General features: G+C 42.4%; 1 protein-coding gene, 1 long non-coding RNA gene and 1 pseudogene across 10 annotated transcripts in view; 2 read left to right on the top strand and 1 right to left on the bottom strand.

Annotated features, from left to right (window-relative positions):
- Positions 1-26,037, top strand: part of ZNF81 (zinc finger protein 81) — a 352,185-nt gene that overhangs the window by 311,966 nt on the left and 14,182 nt on the right. For 8 of the 9 annotated variants that reach the window (XM_008692403.2, XM_040632368.1, XM_040632361.1 and 5 more), the window contains 2 exons: positions 12,762-12,888; positions 20,442-20,537. In XM_008692403.2, the coding sequence (XP_008690625.2) occupies positions 12,762-12,888; positions 20,442-20,537 (223 nt within the window). Of the gene's footprint in view, positions 1-12,761; positions 12,889-19,145; positions 19,291-20,441; positions 20,538-26,037 lie in introns of those variants that run through there. The other variant, XM_040632370.1, reaches the window with a different exon arrangement.
- On the bottom strand, positions 22-2,951 carry LOC121103241. The gene is made up of 2 exons (XR_005835380.1): positions 2,331-2,951; positions 22-130 (listed from the first exon to the last, which is right to left on the bottom strand). It is a non-coding gene; the product is annotated as an uncharacterized LOC121103241 (long non-coding RNA).
- Positions 10,634-12,370, top strand: LOC103666723 (annotated as a pseudogene).

The following is a 26,037-nucleotide window of genomic DNA, read 5'->3' as shown; positions in this document are numbered from 1 at the left end:
TTTTTTTTTTTTTTTTTTTGCATATCCACTTTAATCTGGGGGCACTCGCTGCCCATTTTCATGATCGTTTAAGGGAGGAAAAAGTTTAGGTTGACCTTCTTAGGGTCCTTGGCTTGGTCTGAAAATGAAACTGACAAAGACAGATTAATAAGAGAAGAGCATACATATTTACTTCATATAAGTTTTATGTGACAGGGGAACCTTCATAAGGTCAACATATTCATTGTTGGTTCCCATGGACTTCCCTCAAAGGTCCCAGGTCCCAGGGATTAGGACGTGAACATCTTTGTGGTAATGGTGATAGGGTCATCATTCTGCCTACCACAGAAGCCCACGACGCCTTCATTCTTCCCTTTTCTGGAAAGCCCCATCTCTGGGCGCAACCATTCCTAATCACCCAAACTTCCAAGAACTGCAAAGGGTCTGAAATTTTATCCCATTTGCAAGCTAACAACAGCCTGCCACAGATTCATGGAGGCTGGCGGAAGACATGAGACTGCTGAGTCAGAGACAAAGGACTTGAATACTCAGGATAGTCGTGGGAGCCAATGTGAACATTTGCCGCTTCTCTAAGCCTCAGTTCCCACAGGGTGATGCAAAGAAGGCCAGATGATACTTGCACATGCAGTGGGTTCCATTATATGGGAGGAACCCCCAAGCCTCTGGACCCCACATCTTTCATAGTGAGCAACCTGATCTTTGCCTGGAGGGAGAAATTACCTTTTTTAAAAAAATATTTTATTTATTTATTTGACAGAGAGAGAGAGGGAGAAAGAGAGAGCACAAGCGGGGGAGGGGGGGGCGGCAGAGGGAGAGGGAGAAGCAGACCCCCTGCTGAGCAGGGAGCCCAACCCTGAGCCTTCCTGCTAAGCCACCCAGGCACCTGAAATTACCTTGAGTGTAATTTATATAACCTGTCCCTTGCTCTGGAGTTGGGGGACTCTATCTTTTAAGGCTGTTTGCTGTATAAACATGCTTGAAAGGACAGTTTGGGGTGGGGGGGTGTCTGGGTGGCTCAGTCGGGTTAAGTGTCTGCCTTCAGCTCAGGTCATTCATTATTCCAGGGCCCTGGGATCCAGCCCTGAGTCAGGCTCTCTGCTCAGCAGGGAGTCCGCTTCTCCCTCTCCCTCTGCCCCTCCGCCTCTCGCTGGTGTGTGTGTGTGTGTGTGTGTGTGTGTGTGTGTGTGTGTGTGTACTCGTGTGCGCGCGCTCTCTCTCTCAAATAAATAAGTAAAGTCTTAAAAAAAAAAAAGACAGTTCAGAAAAAAAAGCCATCAGTGAGTCTGCTTGCAAGGCATGCAGAAATGTGAGATGCCTGGAGAATTGTCTGTCAATAGTCTCTCATGTCCCTTTTAATTTGTAACAGGTCTGACACATTGTCCTCCCTTGTATTTTCCCCCCTGCTATTTGTTTGTTGAAGAAACTGGGCCCTTTGCCCTGACCTAGGTCCCACATTTTTGGAATTTGCCAGTTGTATTCTCATGGTTATTTATTTAGCAGTTCCTGTATCTCCATTTTAATTCGAACTGATAAACCTAGAGGTCTGATCAATTCAGATTTAATTTCTTGGCAAGAATACTTCATAGGTGGTGGTGAGGGCTTGCTAATTCATACCTCCAGGAGGAACGTAATGCCTGGTTATCTCTCGCAGTGTGTTCAGGGGTCATCAACCTGAGCCAGATGGTAAAGTTTCTTCAGTCTTTCACCTAATAGTTTTACACCCTTTGAAGATCTCTGCTTTTATTAGCACCTATTAGCTGGAATACTTCTGCAAAGAATAAAATTCCATAACCAACTATTTATCCTAAAGTGTAGTACTTAGAGGAAAGATAATCATTTTTTTAATTTTTAGAAGATTCTATTTATTTGAGAGAGAGAGCCCACAAGCAGAGGGAGGGGCAACGGGAGAGAGACAAGCAGGCTCCTTGCTGAGTGGGGAGCCCGACGTGGGGCTCGACATGGGGCTCGATCCCAGGACCCTGAGATCATGACCTGAGCCGAAGGCAGACGCTTCACCGACTGCGCCACCCAGGTGCCCCAGAAAGATAATCATTTTAATATGAAACTCAAGTCATATCTCCTTCCTGATACATAAAACACTTCAGTGGTGACCTACAGGCATACCTTGGGGATATCTCAGGTTCACATCCAGACCATTGCAATAAAAGGAATATTGCAATAAAGCGAGTCAAATGAATTTTTTTGATTTCCTGTGCATATAAAAGGTAGGTTTACACTCTACTGCAGTCTATAGAGTGTGCAGTGCCATTCTGTCTAAAAAAAAGTACTTACCTTAATTAAGAAATACTTTATTGCTAAAAAATGCTCACCATCACCTGGAGCTTTCAGCGAGTCAAAATCTTTTTGCCGATGAAGGATCTTGCCTCAGTGTTGATGGCTGTTGACTGATCAGGGTGGTGGGCACTGAAGGTCAGGGTGACTGTGGCAATTTCTTAAAATAAGACAATGATGAAGTTTGCTGTGGGGATTGACTCTTCCTTTTCATGAGTGATTTCTCTGTAGCGTGTGATGCCGTTTGATAGCATTTTACCCACAGTAGAATTTCTTTCAAAATCGGAGCAGTCCTCTCCAACCCTGCTACTGCTCTGTCAACCGAATGTTTGTAATACTCTAAACCCTTTGTTGTCCTTTCAGTGATCATCACAGCAGCTTCACCAGGAGTAGATTCTATCTCAAGAAGCCACTTGCTGGGGCGCCTGGCTGGCTCAGTCAGTAAAGCATGTGACTCTTGATCTCAAGATCATGAGTTCAAGCCCTATGATGGGGGTAGAGCTTACTTAAAAAAAAAAGAAGAAGCCATTTTTTTTTGTTTATCCATAAGAAGCAACTCCATTGCTTTCCGTTAAAGCAACTCCATTAAGCAATCCATTAAAGTTTCATCGTGAGACTGCAATTCTCTGACATCTTCAGGCTCCACTTCTAATTCTAGTTCTCTTGCTGTTTCTCCACATCTGCAGTTACTTCCTCCACTGAAGTGTTGAACCCCTCAAAGGCATCCATGAGTGTAGGTTGGAATCTGTGTCTTCTAAAATCCTGTTAATGGTGAAGTTTCAACCTCTTCCCACGAACCATGAATGTTCTTAATGGGTGAATCCTTTCCAGAAGGTTTTCAATTTACTTTGCCCGGATCCATCAGAGGAATCACCATCTATGGCAGCCATAGTCTTACAAAGTGGGTTTTTTAAATAGTAAGACTTGAAAGTTAAAATGACTCCTTGATCCATGGGCTGCAGAATGGATGTTATGTTAGCAGGCGTGAGAACAGCATTCATCTCCTTGTCCATCTCCATCAGAGCTCTTGGCTGACCAGGAGCGTTGTCAATGAGCAGTCATATTTTGAAAGGAATCTTTGTCTCTAAACAGCGGGTCTCAACAGTGGGCTTAAAATATCCAGTAATGTTGTAAACAGATACGCTGTCATCCGGGCTCTGTTCTTCCATTTATAGAGTTATAGTCAGTTTAGCATCATTCTTAAGAGCCCTGGGATTCTCAGAATGGTAAATGAGCACTGGCTTCAACCTAAGGTTATCAGCTGCACTAGCCCCTAACAAGAGAGTCAGCCTGGCCGCTGAAGCTTCGAAACCAGGCATTGACTTCCCTCTGGCTCTGGAAGTCCCAACTGGCATCTTCCTTCAACAGAAGGCTGTTTCATCTACATTAAAATATGTTTTTTAATGTAGCCATCTTCATGAACGATCTTAGCTGGATCGTCGGGATCCCTTGATACAGCTTCTCCGTCAGCACTTGGCTGCTCCGCCTGGCGCTTTGATGTTAAGGAGACAGCTTCTTTCCTTACACCTCATGAACCAACCTCTGCTAGCTTCAGACTTTTCTTCCGCAGCTTCCTCACCTCTGTCAGCTTTCACAGCATTGAAGAGAGTTCGGGCCTTGTGCTGGATTAGGCTTTGGCTTAAGGGAGTGTGTTTGCTTATTTGGTCTTCTTTCCCAGACCACTCAAACTTCCTCCATATCAGCCGGAAGGTAGTCTCACTTTCTTAACAGTCATGTGTTCACTGAAGAAGCACTTTTAATATCCTTCAAGAACTTTTCTTTGCATTGCACAACTTGGCTAACTGGGGCAAGAGGCCTAACTTTTGGTTTATCTCCATTTTTGATAGGCCTTCTTCACTCAGCTTGATCATTTCTAGCTTTTGGTCTAAAGTGAGAGACATGTGGGGGCGCCTGGGTGGCACAGCGGTTGAGCGTCTGCCTTCGGCTCAGGGCGTGATCCCGGTGTTGTGGGATCGAGCCCCACATCAGGCTCCTCCGCTATGAGCCTGCTTCTTCCTCTCCCACTCCCCCTGCTTGTGTTCGCTCTCTCGCTGGCTGTCTTTATCTCTGTCGAATAAATAAATTTAAAAAAATCTTTAAAAAAAAGTGAGAGACATGTGACTTTTCCTTTCACTTGAACACTTGGAGGCCACTCTAGGGCTGTTAATGGGTCTGATTCCAATATTGTTGTGTCTCAGGGAATAGGGAGGCCCAAGGAGACTGTCTTATATGGACGCAGTTCATGGTACTCCGAAACAATTACAGTAGTGACATCCAAGATCACTGATCTCAGATCACCGTAACAAAGAAAATAATAATTAAAAAGTTTGAAATACTGCGAGAATTACCAAAATGTGACACAGAGACACGAAATGAGCAAATGCTATTGGACAAATGGTGCTAATAGATTTGCTCAATGCAGGGTTGCAGCAAACCTTCAATTTGTAAAAAATGGGGTATCAGCAACATGCAATAAAGGGAAGCCCAATAAAACAAGGTACAACTGTATTATGAAAAGAATTTACACTGTTTTCATGATCAGACTCTAGCATACTTCCTTGGGCTGTTTTTCTTACAATCACCTGCCTGACATATTTTATAGTCTTCTCTCCTTTTTTACAGAGCTATTCGTTCTTCCTTAATTACCATGTATTTTCCTTTCTCCATACCTTTCTCTTTGTCTTTTCTAGAGAATATTTCCCCCATGTATCTCCATCATACTTACTACCCCCCCCCAACATTTTTTTGAACTGTACCAACTCTAAGGACCCTAACCCTACACCCCCAGTAGAACTCCTTTCTCTTTGGGGCCTACAGTGTACACTAAGTATATTTCTAACACGCGCTTTTGTTTTCTTTGTTTTTTGAAACTGAGCTATATTTGAAAGACATTGAATTATGTATAGTTTGATGAGTTTTGACAAATATATTTATGTAACCACCAGTCGAACTAAAATACAGAACAGGTCCATCATCCCCTTGACCAGTCAGTATCCTACCCCTGAGGCGACCATTTTTTAAGATTTTTAATCCCTATAGATTAGCTCTGCTTGTTCTGGATTATCATAGAAATGGAATCATTTGGTCTGTGTTTGGCTTCTGTTTCTAAACGAACAAATATTTTGGAGACTCATACATGTTGTGTCTGTCACCAGCTCTTCCCTTTTTATTGCTGAGCATTCCAGGGTATGAATATAGCACAATTTGCATATGCAGTCACCTGCCGATGAACATTTTGAATGTTTCTAGTGTTCAGTTACCAGGGATAAAGCTGTTGAACATCTGTTCATATGCTTTATTGGCCATTTGTAGATCTTTTTTGGTGTCTGTTCAAGGATTTTGCCCGTTTAAAAAAGTTGGGTTATGTGTCTTTTTGTTCTTACTTTGTAGGAGTTCTTTCTGTGTTCTCACTATGGGTGTTTTGTGTATGTGTCGCAAATATTTTCTCCCAGGCGGTGTCTTGATTTTTCATTTTCTTCATGGCATCTTTTTTTTTTTTTTAAAGATTTTATTTATTTATTTGACAGAGGAGACAGCCAGTGAGAGTGGGAACTCAAGCAGGGGGAGTGGGAGAGGAAGAAGCAGGCTTCCCAGTGGAGCAGGGAGCCTGATGCAGGGCTCGATCCCAGGACCCTGGGATCACGCCCTGGGCCGAAGGCAGACGCTTAACGACTGAGCCACCCAGGCGCCCCTCTTCATGGCATCTTTTGATGAGCAGGAGTTTTAATTTTGGTGAGGTCCCATTTATCAAAATCCTCTTTCATATTTATTGTTTTTTGTACTACAAGAAATCCTTGCTTGACCCAGTGTTGCAAAGATATTCTCTTATGTTTTCTTTAGGGCACTTTTAATTTTAGGGTCTTTTTCCTTTTTTTAATTGAAATATAACTAACGTAAAATGTCATGTTAGTTTCAGGTGTACAGTATCTTGATTAAGCAATTCTATATATTAGTCAGTGCTCAGTACAATAAGTGTAGTCTCCATACATTATTACAGTATCATTGACTGTATTTTCTTTGCTGTACTTTTCATCTCATGACTTACTTATTTTATAACTGTAAGTTTGTACCTCTTAATCCCCTTTATTTCACCCATCTCCTCTGGCAACCACCAGTTTGCTCTCTGTATTTAAGAGTCTGTTTTTTTGTTTGTTCGTTTGTCTTGTTTTTTAGAGTCCACATATAAGTGAAATCATGTGGTATTTGTCTTCTCTGTCTGACTTAATTTGCTTAGCATAATACCCTCTAGGTCCATCCATGTTGTCACAAATGGCAAGATCTCACTCTTTCTTATGGCTGAGTAATATTTTGTTTTATATACCCCATCTTCTTTATCCATTCATCTATCGATGGACACTTGAGTTGCCTCCATATCATGGCTATTGTAAGTAATGCTGCAGTTAACAAAGGGGTGATGTATCTTTTTGAATTAGTGATTTCATTTTCTTTGGGTAAATACCCAGTAGTGGAATTGCTGGATCATATGGTACTTTATTGTTAATTTTTTGAGGAACCGCCACGTGATTTTCCACAGTGTCTGCACCAATTTCCCTTCCCACCAACAGTACACAAGGGTTCCCATTTCTCCACATCCTCACCACTTGTTGTTTCTTTTTGATTCTAGCCATTCTGACAGGTGTAAGGTGATAACTCACTGTGGTTCTGATTTGCATTTCCGTGATGATCAGTGGTGTTGAGCATCTTTTCATGTGTGTCTTTTTTGGAAAAATTTCTATTCTGGTCTTCTGCCTATTGTTAAATCAGATTATTTGGTGGGGGGTTTATTTTGGAATTGAGTTTTATAAGTTCTTTATGTATTCTGGATATTAACACCTTATCAGATATATCATCTGCAAATATCTTCTCCCTTTCACTAGGCTGCCTTTTTGTTTTGTTGATGGTTTCCTTTGCTGTGCGTAAGCTTTTTATTTTGGTGTAGTGCCAATAGTTTATGTTTGCTTATGTTTCCCTTGCCTGAGGAGACATATTTACAAAAAATGTTGCTTAGACTGACGTTAAAGAGATTATTGCCTATGTTTCCTTCTAGGAGTTTTATGGTTTCAGATCTCACATTTAAGTCTTTAATCCATTTTGGTTTTTTGGTTTTTTAAAAAGATTTTATTTATTTATTTGACACAGAGGGAGAGACAGCCAGCGAGAGAGGGAACACAAGCAGGGGGAGTGGGAGAGGAAGAAGGAGACTCCCAGCGGAGGAGTCCGATGCAGAGCTCAATCCCAGGACTCTGGGATCACGCCCTGAGCCGAAGGCAGACGCTTAACAACTGAGCCACCCAGGCACCCCTAATCCATTTTGAATTTATTTTTGTGTTTGGTGTAAGAAGGTGGTCCAATTTCATTGTTTTGCATGTAGTTGTCCAGTTTTCCTAACACTATTTGTTGAAGAGATTGTTCTTTCTCCATTGTATATTTTCGTCCCTTTTGTTGTAAATTAATTGGCCATGTATGGGTGGGCTACTTTCTGGGCGCTCTCTTCTATTCCGTTGATTTAAAGTGTCTGTTCTTATGCTAATAACGTACTGTTTTGATTGTTATAGCCTTGTAATACAGTTTGAAATCTGGGTTGTGATACTTCCAGCTTTGTTCTTTCTGAAGATTGCTTTGGCTATTTAGGGTCTTTTGTGGTTCCATAAATATTTCAGGTTTGTTCTATTTCTCTGCAAAATGCCTTTGGAATTTTGACAGGGATTGCAGTGAATCTGTAGATTGTTTTTGGTAATATGGTAATATTGGTAATTTGGTAATATTTTAACAATATGAATTCTTCCCATCCATGAGCACAGAATATCTTTCTATTTACTTGTCTTATTTAGTTTCTTTTATCAATGTGTTATAATTTTCAATGTATAGTTCTTTTACCTCCTTGGGTAATTTATTCCTAGGTATTTTTCTTTTTTTTCTTTTTCTTTTTTTTTAAACAGAGGTATTTTTCTTAATGTGTTTATAAATGGGATTGTTTTCTTAATTTCTTTTTCTGATAATTTATTAGTGAAACACAACAGATTTTTGTATATTGATTTTTGTGACCTGCGACTTTATTGAATTCATTTTTTAGTTCTAACAGATTTTTTTGGTGGAATCTTTAGGGTTTTCTATGTATAATATGATGTCATCTGCAAATAGCGACAGTTTGCCATCTTCCTTTTCAATTTGGATGCCTTTTATTTCTTTTTCTTGCCTAATTGCTCTGGCTAGGACTTCCAATACCCTTGAATAAAAGTGGCAAGAGTGGGCATCTTTGTCTTGTTTCTGATCTTAGAAAAGCTTTCAGCTTTCCACTGTTAATTATGACGTTAGCTGTGTGCTTGTCATATATGGTTCTTAATGTGTTGAGATACCTTCTCTCTATGCCAGCTTTATTGAGAGTTTTTATCATAAATGGATGTTGAACTTTGTTAAATTCTTTTTCTGCATCTGTTGAGATGATCATATGATTTTTATCCTTTATTTTGTTAATGTGTGATGTGTCACATTGATTTGCTGTTGTTGAACCATCCTTATATCACTGGAATAAATCCCATTTGATCATTTTGCATGATTATTTTAATGGATTGTGGAATTCATTTTGGTAATATTTTGTTGAGGATTTTTGCATCTGTATTCATCAGGGATATTGAGCTATAATTTTCTTGTCTTATGGTGTCTGGTTTTGGTATCAGGGTAATTTTGACCTCGTTAGATGAATTTCAAAGTGTTCCATTCTCTCCTGTTTTTTGGAAGAGTTTGAGAAGGATTGGTATTCTTCTTTGAATGTTTGGTGGAATTCCTAGTGAAGCTGTTTGATTCTGGACTTTTCTTTGTTGAGAGGTTTTTGATTACTGATTCAGTCTCCTTATTAGTATTCAGTCTGTTTAGATTTTCTGTTTTCTCATGATTCAGTCTTGGTAGGTTGTGTGTTTCTAGAAATTTATCTATTTCTTCTAGGTTGTCCAGTTTGTTCACATAAAATTGTTCATAGTAATCTAGGTGGTTATTTTTATAGTTCTTCTCAGTTGAACTATCGTATTATTCTTTCACTGTGAATGTGTTTTTCTTTATGTTCTTGAGCATGCTTATAGACAGCTGGTTTAAAATCCTTTACCGCTAATTCCAGCATTTGAATCAGTTCAGGGTCAGTCTCTGATCACATTTCCTGTTGAACCTCTTTTATTTTTCTCGGTACCTTTCTGTTTCTTTCTATGTTGATTATTTTCAGCTGTTATCTTGGTTGTTGTGAATCATATCGTAGACCTTTTGAATTCTGTTTATTTCCCCCTGAAGATCGCTGATTTTTTTGTTTCATTTGGTTTAGCAAGCACCTAATTTGGCTGGACTCAAATTGGCAACTGTCTCCTCTGTGGTGTGTGGTAACTCAAATTTAGTTAATTTATTCAACCAGAGATTAGGAAGAATTAACACACAGATCTTAGGCACCTTTTTTGATCTGAAATCTCCCTGGACTTTCTGGTGGTCATGATGACCGCAAAACTCTCCTTTGCTTCTTCAAGTCAGTAAGACTGAAGTTTTTCTAGTGGAATTGTAGTTACCCTGCATGGCAGTGACTAGGTCTGTTTACAAGCAGAAGGCTGTAAACTTGGTAAACACATCCAGTGCCATCCCTTCTTCTAATTGTCAGTTCTCTTCCAGTAAATACCTGATTTTTGTTACTCTTCAGTGTCTCCAGATAGGTTTTTCAAAATATTTTGTTCAGAGTATAGTTATCTATGTGAAAGTTGGTCTGATAAAATTAACTCAGTCATACTGGAACTTAATTACTGTTAATTTTTATGTGGTGTAAGCTATGGGTCAAGGTTTGTTTTTTCCTCCAAAACATATCCATTGTTCAAGCACAATTTTTTGAAAAGACTTTCCTTTTCCCCATTGAATTACTTTGGTACCTTTGTCAAATAAACAGTTGTCCATATGTGTGTGGTTCTGTTTCCGGATTCTCTATTCTTCTCCATTGATATATCTGTCTGTACCTACATCAATACCATACTGTCCGAAGTATCATAGCTTTACGGTAAGACTTATCATTACATATAAATCCTCAACACTGTTTCTTGCTTTGGCTATTCTAGGTCCTTTGCATAGCCATATAAACTTGAACATTTCCTTGCCAGTTTTTACCAGAAAGTTGACAAATAATTGGTTGAACAAGTAGAAGACAAGTGAGGGTGGTGATAGAAAATTTCAACAACACTCAGCCAACTTGATTTATATATTATAGTCTACTACAGCTGTCAATGGCTGAATATATGTTCTTTTCCAGGGACACATGAAACATGCTCCCAGATAGACCGTATGTTGAAATCATACAGAATATATTTCCTGAACACTACAGAATTAAATTAGAAATGAGCAGTAAAAAGGCATGAAGAGAAAATGGCCATATTTGTGAAGAATTAATTAAACAACAGTAGAGGGAGCTATGTAAAGTTAAAAAAAAAAAAGTATGCATGCTTCCTTCTAGAAGTTATAGAACACAGGCAGACGGAGCCTTAGCTGCTCCCTTGGTCCTCAGTGCCACTGCCACTGCTGCCCACCACCAGCCAGCATGTCCTTTGCTCACTTCAACCAGGGCCCCGCCTATGGGTTGTCTGTTGAGGTCGAGAACAAGCTGGCCCAAAAGTACAATCACAAGCGGGAGCGGGAGCTTCGAGAATGAATCGAGGGGGTGATAGGGCACAGCATCGGCAACAGTTTCATGGACGGCCTCTAAGATGGCATCATTCTTTGCAGTTCATCAGTAAGTTCCAGCCAGGCTCCATGAAAAAGGTCGGTAAGTCGACCCAAAATTGGCACCTGCTGGAAAACATTGGCAACTGCATCAAGGCCATCACCAAATATAGGGTGAGGGCCCATGACATTTTTGAGGCCCATGACCTGTTTGAGAATACCGACCGCACCCAGGTGCAGTGCACACCCCCAGCCATGGCCAAGATGAAAGGGAATGAGGTGAGTGTAGGGGTGAAGTATGCAGAGAAGCAGGAACAGAAATTTGAGCCAGAGAAGCTAAGAGAAGGGCCGAACATCATCAGGCTACAGATTGGCACCAACAGGTTTGCTAGCCAGCAGGGCGTGACGGCCTATGGCCCCTGGCGCCACCTCTATGACCCCAAGCTGGGTAAGGACCAGCCCCTGGTCTAGGCCACCATCAGCCTGCAGGTAGTTACCAACAAGGGAGCCAGCCTGGCCGGCCTGACTGCACCCGGGACCAAGCAACAGATCCTCAAGCCAGGGCTGGGCATGGAGCACTGTGACGTGCTCAACGCCAGTCTGCAGATGGGCAGCAACAAGGGGGCCTCATGGCAGAGCGTGACAGTGTATGGGCTGCTGTGCCAGGTCTGTGACCCCAAGTACTGCCTGATGCCTCAATACTCAGCCGGGCTAGCCTACCCACAACCACCACCCACACAACTACTACAACTCAGCCTGGGGCCCTGGGCCCCCCACCCTGCCTTCACTCCAGGGAGGCTCTCCCTGGAGAACAGCCTGCTGCTCTCGGCAGGGCTGAGCCGGCTCCACCATCCCCTCCCCCTGCATGGCGTCCTCCAGCACCCTGGCATCTGCCTACAGGGTTAACACTGGGGGTTCGGACTGGGGAGCCTGTGGTGGGGGAGGGGCCCTCCTCCTCAGAGCGCTGCGGGATCCAACATTGAGCCGGGTGTTCCCAACAGCACCTAAATGATGCACTGAGCAAAGCTACCCCTAGCTGTCCCCTGACTCCCTTACAGGTGGGTCCCCCCAGGACAAGAAGTCCCCCCCCAAGCAAAACCCCCAGAGCCCAGGTTTGGCCTGCCCCCTCCCCATTCCTGCAGTGGAAGCAAACTGCATGCCCGGAGACCCAGTGGACGGACACATGTGGTTTGGTTTGCTGCGACTGGCATATGTGGATGTGACAGTCGCGTTCGTAATGCGAGCACTTTCTTTTTCACTGGAGCACAATAAATGGCTGTAAAATAAAAACAAATAAAAGTTATAGAACACAGACTTCCCATTAAAACGAACAACAAAATAGCATCAAGGTCAAATCCTGTACAAAATTATTATTTTTAAAAATGAAAGACTGGGGGGCCTGGGTGGCGCAGTCGGTGAAGCATCTGCCTTCAGCTCAGGTCATGATCCCAGGGTCCTGGGATCAAGTCCCTCATCGGGCTCCCTGCTCCTTGGGGGAGCCTGCTTCTCCCTCTGCCTCTGCCTCTCTCTCTCTCTCTCTCTCTCTCTGTCTCTCGTGAATAAATAAATAAAATCTTAAAAAAAAAGACTGACTAAATGCCGTATACAATGAATGGCAAAAATTTACAATTAGATATTTATATGCTACACATCATTATATATAACTAGGTATTTAATAGACATATTGTGAGCATATTCTGGAGAGAAAAATCATTAAAAATAATTTCGTACTGATCCTCTCCCTATCCCCCGCTGCTGACCATGTCGCCTTGAACAGGAGTGTGTTGTTACAGGTCTCCGTGTCATTCGAGGATGTGACTGTGGACTTCAGCAGGGAGGAGTGGCAGCAACTGGACCCTGCTCAGAGGCGCCTGTACCAGGATGTGACGCTGGAGAACTACAGTCACCTGCTGTCAGTGGGTAAGCACAGCCCTTCGAAGATACTCCGAGGAGCATGTTATGGGTAAAATCGTATCCTCCAAGTAAGCTATGTTTAAGTCCTAACCTTGGTTAGGACTAAGCACCTCGGGATATGATCTTTTTTGGAATTAGGGTCTTTACCCAAGTAACCAAGCTTAAACAGGGTCTTTAGGGTGGGTCCTAATCCAGTATGACCAGTGGACTTAAAATAAGGGAAATCTAGACACATAGACGGACACACACAGAGGAAAGACAGTGTGAAGACACGTAGGAAAAGAGGATGGCCAGGTCACTGGAGTGACGCCTCTGTAAGGCGAGACATGCCCGAGGCCACCAGGAGCTCAGAGAGAAGCATGGAAGAGTTCCTTCCTGTTTTGAAGGTTCTCCTTCAAAAAGAGCATGGCCCTCCTGACACCTTGATTTCGGACTTCTGGTTTCTAGAACGGTGACGCAGTGAACGTCTGATATTTTGAGCTGCCCAGCTGCTGGCACTTTGTTATAACAGTCTTAGGAAACTAATACAGATTTTTGTACTTGGGAAGTGGGGTGCTGCCGTAACAAATACGGGAAAAGACATGGACGTGGCTTTGGAACTGGACAATGGGTAGAGGCTAGAAAGGTTTTAGGTGCTTGATAGCAAAAGCCTCCATTGCCTTGAAGAGATCGCTGGTAGAAATATGGATGTTAAAGGGGCTTTGGGTGAGGTATCCGATGGAGTGAGGAGGGTGTTACTGGAAACTGGAGGGAAAGGAGATCCGTGTTAAAAAGTGGCAGGGAACTTGACTAAATTGTGTTCTGTTGGGTGAAAAGCAGAAATCGTAAGTGATAAACTTGGATAGTTAGCTGTGGAAATTTCTAAGCAAAAGTGTTAGAGGCATGGCCTGTGCTTTCCTTGCTGCTTACCATAAAATGGTGGAGGAAAGAGAGACATTGGAGAGGAATCGTTAGTAAGAGAAGAAGCAGAACTTGAAGATTTGGAAAATGTTCAGCCTATCCATACTGCGAAACATGAGATGGACTCTGGAAAGAACACCAAAGGTATGCACAACCAGTTGCTAAAGAGATCAGATGAATGGCTTGTGGATCCCATCAACCATGTCAGTAGAAACATTTCCAGCTTCGAGTGAAGAAGACAGAGACAGGAAACAGTGAGGGAAGGCGGTAGGGTATCTGGGATTCTACGGGTAGGAGATGGACTGGTAAAACTGTTCAGCTGCGCACATGCGTTAGCCTTCTGGAAGAGGGATGAATGACTCTAAGGATTGTTCTGAGGGCCCAGGCTGGCAAAATGGGATGTGACAGACCATCACCTCCTCAGTTCCAGAGGGCAAGCCACCTTACGTGGTTCCAGGCCTGAAGGGGCAGAGCCACCACCCAGGGTCAAGGGTGTGGAGTTGCCACATCTCATCTGAGGTCACACCTCATAACAACTTCGTGCTCTCTTGAATTCGCTCTTTAAAGTGCTTTTCAACGTTCCTTTCCGGTATTTGTTGACGATTGAGTTTGTGCCATCATTTAGCCTTAGAAGGAGCTTGCCACCCACCTTGGGCTGTGTGCCCGAGCAGCACAACTCTGAGAGGACTCAGGCTCGGTGCTCCAGGGGCTGCTACTGACCTCACACCATCCGCAGGTGGGGGCTTGAACAGAAGGACTCGGGCCCCCCTCTGAGTGGTTATTTACCGTTTGCCATATTTCTCATGTCCTACCACTGTGTGGGCTCGTCCGTGTTCACTGACCATTACCAAAGGAGTCCCTGTTAAGTTTCCTTTCTTCCACTGACAGATATGCTTAAATTCAGCAAGCAAGTAAACTGAGACCTAGTAGCGAGCCAAAAGCTGTTTCTCAACAGGAGAGCAGTTATCCTCAGAGGATGGTAGGGCTTTGCTCCAAAATCCCAAGATTTGCTCTGTGATTCACCTTTATAGGGGCCTGCCAAAGGCGCCATCCCCATCTGCCACCGACACTCGAAGCACCACTGGATCTACCAGATCATACAGCCCCAGTGGCAGAGAAGCTCATATGGCACTCTGGACCTGTTGCAGAGCCTTCTTTTGTTCTGGGCTCTGCTCAAAACTAGCAGTTTTTTGGATCACATGGTAAATGGGGCAGAGTTACACGCCCGTTTGAGGAACATATTGCCTCTGAAGTCCATAGAGGCCCAGTAGCCATTGTCCCTCTTTTTATTTGTAGGAAGAGCCAGAGGCAAAAACTTATTCTTTACTTAGAAATTTCTGGGGGTCTGGTGGATCCATACTGCTCTACCCCTAGAAATTTCCCCAAGGTGGATGGCCCCTAAACTGTGGTCAGATTTATTTCCTACCCTCTGCCATGCAAATATCTTACCAGTAAGTCAAGAGTGGTTACTACTTCTCATTCATCAGGTCCAGTCAGCATAATGGCATCAGTGTAATGGACCAATGTGATACCTTGTGGAAGGGAAAGTCAGTCAGGATCCCTACAGACTAAATTATGATGTAGGACTGGAGGGCTGATATACCTCTGAGGTAGGACAGTGAAGGTATGTGTGTGTATATATATATATACACACACACATATATATACACACACACACATATATATAGTTGGCCTTGCCAGCTGAAAACAAACTGCTTCTAGTAGTCTTTAATAACAGGTATTGCAAAAACAAAAACAAAAATACACAACAACCGCAACAAAAACCCAAAAATCCAAAGACAAACCCACACATTTGCCAGATCAATAGCTATTCACCAGGTACCAAGGGATGTGTTAGTTTGTTTAAGCAATGAACCCACATCTGGTCCAGCAGCTGCTATTGAAGTTAGCACCTGGGTAAGCTCATGATGAGCTATGTTCTCCAAGATCTGTTTGTCCTCTGCACAGGCCAAAGAGGTGAGTCGAATGGGGATGTGGTGGGACTCGCTACCCCTGCATCCTTCAGGTTCTTGATGGTGGCATTGATCTCTGCAATTCCTACAGGAATGCAGTATTTCTCTTGGTTTACTATTTTTCTAGTAGAGGCAGTTCTAGTAGCTTCCACTTGGCCCTTCTCACCATAATAGTCCTCACTGCACGGGTCAGGGAACCAGGATGGGTATTCTGCCAGTTGCTGAGTATCTATATTCTAAATTTGCGTTCCTGAACCTGGGAAATAACTACAGGATGGACTGGGGGGCCTGCAGGGCCCCCTGTGAGATGGAGCTAGCTGAAACTCAGTTGATGACTTCACTCTCATAAGCCCCTGTGCTGTCTGGTGGGCCATGGTGACATCTTGGGTCTCCTGGAATTCGTGTCAGTTCAGAACTGATCTCCAGTAATCTCAGAAAGGCCTCATTATGTCCTTTCCCTCCCTGCACAGTCACCCTGATAAAGGGCTATAAATCCCTGTAGGGAAGAGAAAGATTAGCGGTATACATTTTGACGGTGTAGTGGGGTCCTCTCTCAGAGGACCCGGGCTCTCCTTCGTTCAAAGGATTCTGGGTCTGTAAACTGGCTCAAGTCTGAAATTGATTGAAGAGCTGAGACTGTTTTTATGTTTCACGTTAGACTTCTGTTCACTTGACCTAGAACTCTTCTCTTAATGCAGATCAAGTAAGAATTTAATAGACAGCTCATCTCTTTCTTTTCTAGGGGCACCATAATCAACTGGCCAACACCATGGGTCTCTGCGGGTCAGACTCTTCTGATCACTGCTTTGACCCTGCTGTACATTATAGTAACCACGTACACCTTGCGTTTAGCAATTCAGTGCCCCCATTTGGCCCCGTCACCCCAGGACCCAACTACTCCCATGGCATTGGGGTTTCCCAATTTGAGTCCTACAGAGAAGAGCAATCACAGAGCTCTTCAAGAATACTGCCCCCCCCCTCACAAATTGCTATGTCCTGAAAGAAACCCCTAACTTCCCAGTCATGGTGACAGGTGTGTCCTCTGGACCCTGCCAGTGTGGGAGAGCATGTCTTACATGATAAATCCACTTGCACATGCCAATCTCCCGAAGACCTTGGATGCCTTTCTCTGTAGTATAGAGAGATCTTCCAAAGCACTCTCCATTTCAATTGCATTTGGTACAAGCCACATTTTCATCCATGTTTCAGCCAGCCAAACAAAATGTTCGAGCCCTTTCTAACCCTTGCTGCTTAGTGTGCACGCATCAACACATTTGGCCTGATCGATCCAACTTTATGTCCTTTCCATTATCCCATACTCTTAAATATCCATTTGCACCCAGCTTTCCCAGCTTTCTGTCTGTATAAATTGGACAAATAATACAGATCTCTTGCACCTCCTCCTGGATTACAGTATACCTCCCCCTTTGGGCCCTGATGAGACTTGAGTCTAGTTCTAGGTCGAGAAGCAAATAAGGGTGGTGGGAGTAGGTCGTGAGAGAAATCAGCAGTATCTTGCAAGGCAAGTACCTCAGGGGAGACCGTTGCGGGATTCTCAGGCAAAGTAGGGTTAGTCTTCGCAGACAGGGCTAGAGGGCTGCTTCTGCTCGGAAAGGAGACTCATCAGAACTTAGAAGTTCAGTGTCCTCATATATGTCCGTTCCAATTTTCTGGATTCCTTTCAGTCGGTCCCCTTACCTTAATAGCAGACACCCTGTAAGGTTGGGAATTCTATCTGTGTTGTAACGTAGCCACTCCCAGGATGAGACTCTGGGTTTGGTTTTCAGCAATATCAGCTCTGGGGCTACAGAAGTTAGGGGTTTCTTTCAGGACAGACATAGCAATTTTTGGGTCATTTATGTAGCGCTTGAGCTGGGAAATCAAATCCCTGAGTTCATCCTTTTCCCTCCCGCTTTGTCCAGCACAATTAGGAGCCAGCTGGCAATCTTATACTTGTAAGTTTCACAAAAATTTCTAAGGTGTCAAATACAAGGTCACCCAGAACCATGCCTCTCACAAGCATTTGATGAGAAGTATCCAGCGGTGATATTTCGTGTAGCTCTTTTGCCACATCACCCCATGGACCGTGTGCTCTTTACTACTGGAAATAGAGTCGTTGGTGCCTTCACATCTAATCGGAGTAGGGAACCAATTCTAGAAACCCCTATAACCCGTTCAGAAAAGTCATTCTTAGTATTCTGTTCCTCTAGCACCACTCTCAAAATCTGTATTATGCTTCTCCAGAGAAATGGAATCAATAAGATATGGGTGTGTGTTTATATATATATACACACATACATACAGAGTACACACACACACACACACACACACACACACACACTATAAATACCTACATACCTACCTATATAGAGAAAGAGAGACAGGGAGAATGAATACATGTACACAGAGTCCGGGGAAGAGATTTATTTAAGGAACTGGCTCGCCTGATTGCAGGGACCGACAAGTCTGAAATTTATAGGGCAGGCCTGCAGGCTGGAAATTCGAGTGAGGTCATGTTGTAATCCGAAATCCGCAGTGCAGGCCAGTAGACTGCACACTGAGACAGTGTCTGTGTTGCAGTCTTAAGATAGAACTCCTTCTTTCACTAACCATTCCTTGTTTTCTTTGCCCACAGCAAACCCCTCAACAGATTGTGGTTCTTTACCTGGTGGGGTGACCCAAAACTTCATTCTTTTTTTTTAAAGATTTTACTTATTTATTTGAGAGAGAGCGCGCATGCAAGAGGGTAGGACAGGCAGAGGGAGAGGGAGAAGCAGGCTCCCCGCTGACCAGGGTATCCGACTCAGGACTCTATCCCAGGACCCTGAGATCATGACCTGAGCCAAAGACAGGCACTTAACTGACTGAGCCACCCAGGTGCCCCCCAGAATTTCATTCTTAAAGGATCTGGGCCATTAGTAGTCCTGCCTGAATTGGATTGTTGTAGTTCCTGTTGACTTTCATGACAGGACATGGTAGTACTAAGAAATGCCCTAAGGGATTACATGTATTCCAGACACTCTTCCTTATTTCCATTGTGGGGTAGCAGTCCAGTTTCCCCTGAGTAGTCAGGATGAGTCACCCCAGCCAGCACAGTAACTCCCTTCTTTGCCTTTTGATTCAGAGACACGAGGAGACCAAAGTGTCCATTTAACAGACTTAACTTCCAGTTCAGTAGAATCACTACTGTGTCTCCTGGCAGAAGCATTCTTCCCTTTAGAACTAAGAGAACAGCAGAGTGAAAGGGGCACAGAAACAGGAAGCAAATATTTTGCTAGTGGACCAGTAGAGGTAGTTGTGAATTGTGCCACTCCTGGCCCCGGGCCAGCAGGGTGGGGCCACCACCCGGGTAGGCTTGGAGAACAGAACGTTGAGCCGATAAGAATCACTCTCAAGCCTTAAAATCTAATGGGCTTTGTCTTGCTAGGTTTTGGACTTTCTTGGGATCTGTGATCCCTTTTTTCATTCCACTCTCTCCCTTTTGAAATGGAAGTGTCTGTCCTATGCCTGTCCTACCATTGCATTTTGGAAGTAGGTAAGTTGTCTGCTTTCACAGGTTTGTGTGGAGAGAAGCTGCCCTGAGATGACTCATACTCACGTCACACCCATAACCAATTCGGGTGATTTAGGTGATAAGATTTGCGACTTAGAGTTGATGTTCAGATAGATTTTGAATTTAAGACTTGATGCTGGAATGATTAAGACTTCGGGATATTGGGATGCAGATGGTTTATTTAGCACATAGGAAGGACATGAATTTGGTGGCAGGGGTGCCAGAGGGTAGATGTTTAATGGGTTGAATTGTGTGTCCCCCTGAAAAAAAACATACGTGGAAATCTGAACCCCCAGTACCTCAGAATGTGACCTTATTTGGACATAGTGTCTTTACAGAGGTAATCAAGTTAAAATGAGTTCATTGAAGTGGGCCCTAATCTAATATGACTGGGGTCCTTATAAAAAAAGGGAAATTTGGGCATAGAAATAGACACATTATGGGGATGCCTGGGTGGTTTAGTTGGTTAAGTGAACGCCTTTGGCTCAGGTCATGATCCCAGGGTCCTGGGGTTGAGCCCTGTGTTGGGCTCTCTGCTCAGCAGGGAGTCTGCTCTTCCCTCTCCTTCTGCCCCTCTCCCCAGCTTGTGCTGTTTCTGAAATAAATAAATAAAATCTTTATTTAAAAAAAGGAAAAAAATAGACACATATAGAGGGAAGACGATGTGAAGACACTCAGGGAGAAGATGGCCATTTGACTGGAGTGATGCATTTACAAGCTAAAGAGACACCGAAGATAGCTGGCAAACAAGCTAGAAGACTCAAAGGATTCTCCCTTGTATCTGCCAGAGAGAGCATGGCCCTGCTAGCACTTTGATTTCAGACTTGAGGCTCCAGAAGCCCGAGACAATACTTCCCACTGTTTTGAGCCACCCAGGTTTTGGTACTGTGTTACAGCAGCCCTAGGAAATGAACACAGAGCCTCCATGAGAGTATTTCCATTCTCAGCTGCTGAGTACTCTGAGCCATCTGAAGTGTGTGCTGGTGGTGTCCTTGGTTGGCCTGAGATCCTTCAGTCCATTCACCTCTGTGATGATTATTCTTTTCCCAATGAAATGTGGTTACTTTAAAAAAAAACAAAAAACAAGTGGAAAGCAATTAACTGGACCCAATTCTCTCATGTCCTGTTAACAGGGTATGAAGTTCCCAAACCAGAGATCATCTTCAAGTTGGAACAAGGAGAGGAACCATGGATTTTGGAGAGAAAAACCCCACATCAGAGCTGTTCAGGTGAGTGAGTGAGATCCAGGCAGATGGGGGACGTGGAAATGCTTTTCTTTTCCTAAGAGGCCTATGCCTTGAAAATGCTATTTATTGCTACCTTGTTGAAGGATCTTAACTTTGGAAACTGCTTGAGAAGAGAGAACATTGGCCTCTTAGGTACCAGCTGTTCTAACACTCGACTGTCTTTTTTGCCTGGCTTTCCTCCGGGAGAATTGCTGTAATTCCTACACTCAGGATCATATGCCAGGCTTCCTCCCTATAAATCTTGCTTCTTTGGATGTTCTCTCCTTCCATCACGTTTTTATCCTTCATTCCTTAAGCCCCACCCCCAGGGCCTGAGATTCTTACAGTATATACTGTCAGGTTTTAATGGGTTTGCCTTCTTTGAAAACTGGTTGGTTGCCCCACTCCTGTTCTTCTGAGGACCTTTTCACTTTCTTCCTCCTCATTTTCTTCCTCTCAACTCTAAAATACCAAGAAACTCATGTAGAACCAGCCTCACTTCCTCTTCTCTTTTCAGGTTCCTCACTTCTCTCTGCTTCCCCTGCCGCCATGCCTCTCTCCTATCTGCTGAACTTGGGATCACCGTCACTTAACATTTTTATCTTTTAAATAAATCAACTATATTAAGATATAATTTACATACAGTAAAATGTATCCATTTGAAGTGCCCTGTTTGATGAAAGTCCACACTGGTGTAACCACCACCCCAATCGTGATATGGGGAACATTCCTTCTCACAAAAATGAGCCTCCATGCCCCTTGTAGTCAGTAGGCACCACCACTTCGGCCCCAGGCAAACCATTGACAGGCTTTCTGTCACTGTAGATTAGATTTGTCTTTATTAGGGTTTCATGTGGGTGGAATCCTGTCTATACCCTTTTGGGTTTGGCTTCATTTGTTCAGCATCATGATTCTGTGATTCATGTTACTGAGTATATTGCTAGTTTATTCCTTTTAAATGCTGAAGACTATTCCATGATTGAATAGACGGCAATTTGTGTATCCACATACCTGTTGATGACAGGTGGTTGTTATTTGGTTATTATGAGTACAGCTGTAGTGAACATTCTGGCATGTCTTTGTGTGTGTAAATACCTAGGAGTGGTGTTGGTGGGTCATCTAATTGTGTAAGTGTATGCTTGCCTTTATAAGAAATTGCCAAACTATCTTCCAAAGCGGCTGTGTGATTTTATACTTCCAGCAGCAATACACAAGAATTTGTTGCTCCACAGCCTTGCTAACAACACCTGTTACCATCAATCTCTTTAATTTTTGCTATTATAGTGGATGTGTAATGGTTTCTCATTATGATTTTAAGTTGCATTCCTCTGATGAGTAATGATAAGTATCGTTTCGTGTGCTTATTGACCATTCGTACATTTTTGTTTGAAGTGTCTGTTCAGATATCTTCCCGTTTTTTAATTGGGTTGTTTGCTTTCTTAATGGGTTTTCAGAGTTGTTTATATTTGCTGGATATAACTCCTATGCCAGATATATACATTGCCGACATTTTGTTCCAATTGGTGGCTTTCACTTTTCTCTTCTTACTGGTGCCTATCAAAGAGTAAACATTTTGATTTTGATGGAGTCTAATTTATCATCTTTTAAAATTTTCTAGTGCTTCTGTGATCTGTTTAAGAAATCTTTGCCTGCCACAAAGTCACAAAGATTTTCTCCTATTTTGTTCCATAAGTTTTAGCATTTTAGCTTTCTCAGTTTAGACCTACAGTCCGTTTTGTATGTTCGATGTAAGGACCCCGTCTTCATTTTTATCAGTACAATACCCACTTGTGCCAGAACCATTGGCTGAAGAGGCTTCTTTTCCCTATTACACTTCCCAGTCGTGTTTATCAAAATCAATTGACTTTATATAGTGAACCTATTTCTGGACTCTTTATTCTGCTCCATTGATCTATATGCCTTTCCGCTTTAAAATGTAGGTTTTAATATTAGTCAGGCGTGGTGAGGCCAACAGATCCAGAGATGACTGCCATTAAAAAGAGTTTGTAATTCACAGTTCCCGAGAGGAGGAGACATGCCATACCATGCAAGGCCACACGAGGAAACACTAGGGTCAGTCAGGAGGCCACAGTTTTAGGGGAAAGCACGGATAAGAGCCTTTATTGTTATTTTCATGGGGAAGAATGGGTGAAGCGGAGTGAGCAGGCAGGGGAGGTTCAGGATTGGCTAGTTCTGAGTAATCTCAGTGGGGCTCCAGGGGTATAGGGACTGTCTCTAGGTACCTGGTACCTGGCACTGAGGTGATGAGACCAGGCTAGTGGCTCAGCCTGTGAGAGCTTAACAAAGGAGGAGAGTTGGTGGAGGTGGGCTCTGGATTGGTTGGTTTGCATATAAAAGGTGTGCTTACAGGGAACGCGTTCTTCGCTATCCCTAGGAATTAACTAGCACTGAGGAAGGCACCACATGGCCAAGCATCAACAATACAGAAAATAAGATAAAGAAGATGTGATTATGTATAAAATGGCATATTCTTCAGCCATAAAAAAGAACAAAACCTTGCCATTGACAACAACATGGATGGAGCTAGAGAGTATAATGCTAAGGGAAATAAGTCAGCCAGAGAAAGACAGATACCGTATGATTTCACTCCCATGTGGAGTTTAAGAAACAAAACAAATGAACAAAGGGGAAAAAGAGAGAGAGAGAGACAAAACAAAAAACAGACTTTGAACTATAGAGAACAAACTGATGGTTGCCAGAGGGGAGGTGGGGGGATGGGTGAAATAGGTGATGGGGATTAAGAGCACCCTTACCATGATGAGCGCTGAGTAACGTATAGAATTGTGGAATCACTCTGTTGTACACCTGAAACGAATATAACACTGTATGTTAACTATACCGGAATTAAAATTAAAAACTTGAAAAAAATACAGAAAATACAGTTACTATGTATACTGTTCTTTTGGCAAACCCATATTTTCTTTATTACTGTAGCTTTTATAATGAATCTTGGAATCAGGTAGGATAAGTTCTCCAACTTTGCCTTTTTAAAAATTACTTTGGCTCTCCTAGGTCATTTGCATTTCCATATAAATTTTATAATCAGTTTGCACTTTTTTTTTTTTTGAAAAAGCCTGCTGGGCTTTTGTTTGGAGTTGAGTTCGCTCTACAGATCAATGTTAGGAGAATTGATATTTTCACAATATTGAGTCTTCCAATCTGCGAGCATGGCATATTTTCTGCATTTATTTATTTATTTTAAAGGATTTTTTTAAATTTATTTGAGAGAGAGCACAAGAGCAAGAGAGATTGAGAGAACGAGTGGGGGGTAGGCAGAGGGAGAAGCAGACTCCTGGCAGAGCAGGGAGCCCGACATGGGACTCAATTCCAGGACCCTGGGATCATGACCTGAGCTGAAGGCAGACGCTTAACTGACTGAGCCACCCAGGGGCCCTTCTGCATTTATTTAAATGTTTGATTTCTGTCAGCAGTGTTTTATAGTTTTCAGCGTAGAAGGCTGCATCCTTAATTAAATTTATCCCTAAGTATTTGATACTTTTCGACAGTATTGTAAATGACGATTTTTAAAATTTATTACGGATTGTTCATTGCTAGTATAAGTTGCTCATGATTGAGTTTTGTACATTGACTTTGTGTCCTGAAGCATTCCTACATCCACCTATTAGCTTTCTTGTAGGTTCCTTGAGGTTTTTCGTGTAAGTAATCATTAGCACTTTAGAGACACTTTTACTTTTTCCTTTCTAGTTTCATACTTTTTTAAAATTTCTTTTCCTTCTCTGATTTCACTAACCCCTTCAGTTTGATGCTGAATAGAAGTGGTGAGTGTGAGCATGCTTGCCTCGTTCCTGATATTAGGGATAAAAAAATGCATACCATTATGCATGATGTTTTTTGAAGCTGCCCTTTATCGGGGTATAGAAGTTTTTTTTTAATCCTAGCTTGTTGAAGAGTTGTTTTTGGTTTTGTTTTTTTTAATCATGGTTACGTGTTGAATTTTCTCAAATCCTTTTTCTTCATCTTATTAGAGGAATCATATGAGTTGTTGCTTTATTTGGTTAATATGTGAGTTTGTTGAATTTCAAATGTTAAATTAACCTTGTATTTCTAAGATAAATACTAGTTGATTATGATATATAACCCTTATTATAAATTGTTGGATTATATTTACTGGTATTTTGTTTTAAAGTATTTGCATTTTTTATGAGTCATATTGATTGTAGTTTTCTTTTTCTGCAATGTCTTCATCAGGTTTTGGTATTAGGGTTATGCTGCCCACATAAATGAGTTGTGAAGTGTTCCCTTTTCTATTTTCTGAAATAGTTCGTGTAAAATTGTTATTTCTTCTTTTACTGTTTCATGGAATTCACCAGTGAAACCATCTGGGCCTGGGATTTTCTTGATGGGAAAGTTGTTTTGTTTTGTTTTGTTTTTTAGACAGAGATAGTGAGAGAGAGAGAGGACATGAGCAGGGTAAGGGGCAAAGGGAGAAACAGACTCCCTGCTGAGTAGGGAGCCAGATACGGTGCTCGATCCCAGGACTCCAGGATCATGAACTGAGCCAAAGGCAGACACTTAACTGACTGAGCCATCAGGCTCCCTGGGAAAGTTAATAACAAATTCAATTTCTGTCATAGACATAGGGTTATTGAGATTTTCTCTTTCATCTTTTGTCAGACATAGTAAGTTGTATTTTTCAAGGAACTTGTCTATGTACTTTATGTTGTCTAATTTAAATCATACTCTGCATGATTTCTGTGTATGGTCTATCTAGGGGAATAATCCATGTGTCTCTGAAAAGAATGTATATTCAGCTGTTGGTGGGTGTTGTGTTCTCTAGTGTATAAATCAAGTTGGTTTCATGTTGAAATCTGTTGCTTTACTGAATTGTATTTGACTAGTTCAATCAATTATTTGTAATTTTAGGGGATAAAAACTGACAAAGATATTTTAAAGTTTTTACGGAGAGGAAAAGGCCCTAGAATAGCCAACATAGTCTTGAAAAGAAGGAAAAGTGTTAAGATTTATTATAAAGCTACAACAATCCAGATAGTGTGGTTTTGATGTAAGTACAAACAGATATATAAATGGAATAGAAGAGAGAGTCCAAAAATAGGCCCACACATATATGGACAACTGAGTTTTGACAAAGGTACAAATACAATTCAGTGGGGGAAAGGAATTTTGTTTTTGAACAAATCGTGTTGGAACAAATGGGTATCGGTACTGGAGGAAAAATACCCTTGACCCACACCTCACACCATATATAAAAATACCTTGAGTTTAATATGATTGAGATGTTTCTATTAGACCAACCCGTCTAACAGATATAAACTGTTAACTATGAAAAATACACTTTAAAAACTGCTGAAAGACAAATGCCATATCATTTCACTCATATGTGGAAGTCAAGAAACAAAACAGATAAACATATGGAAAGGGGAAAAAAAGAGAGTGAAGCAAACCATAAGAGACTTTTAATGATAGAGAACAAGCTGAGGGTTGACGGGGGGGGGGGGGGGGG

Source organism: Ursus maritimus, assembly GCF_017311325.1.
Source record: "Ursus maritimus isolate PB19 chromosome X unlocalized genomic scaffold, ASM1731132v1 scaffold_X1, whole genome shotgun sequence".
Lineage (NCBI taxonomy): Eukaryota > Metazoa > Chordata > Mammalia > Carnivora > Ursidae > Ursus > Ursus maritimus.
The sequence above is the reverse complement of the archived record's forward strand: the minus strand, read 5'-3'. Positions and strand labels throughout refer to the sequence as shown.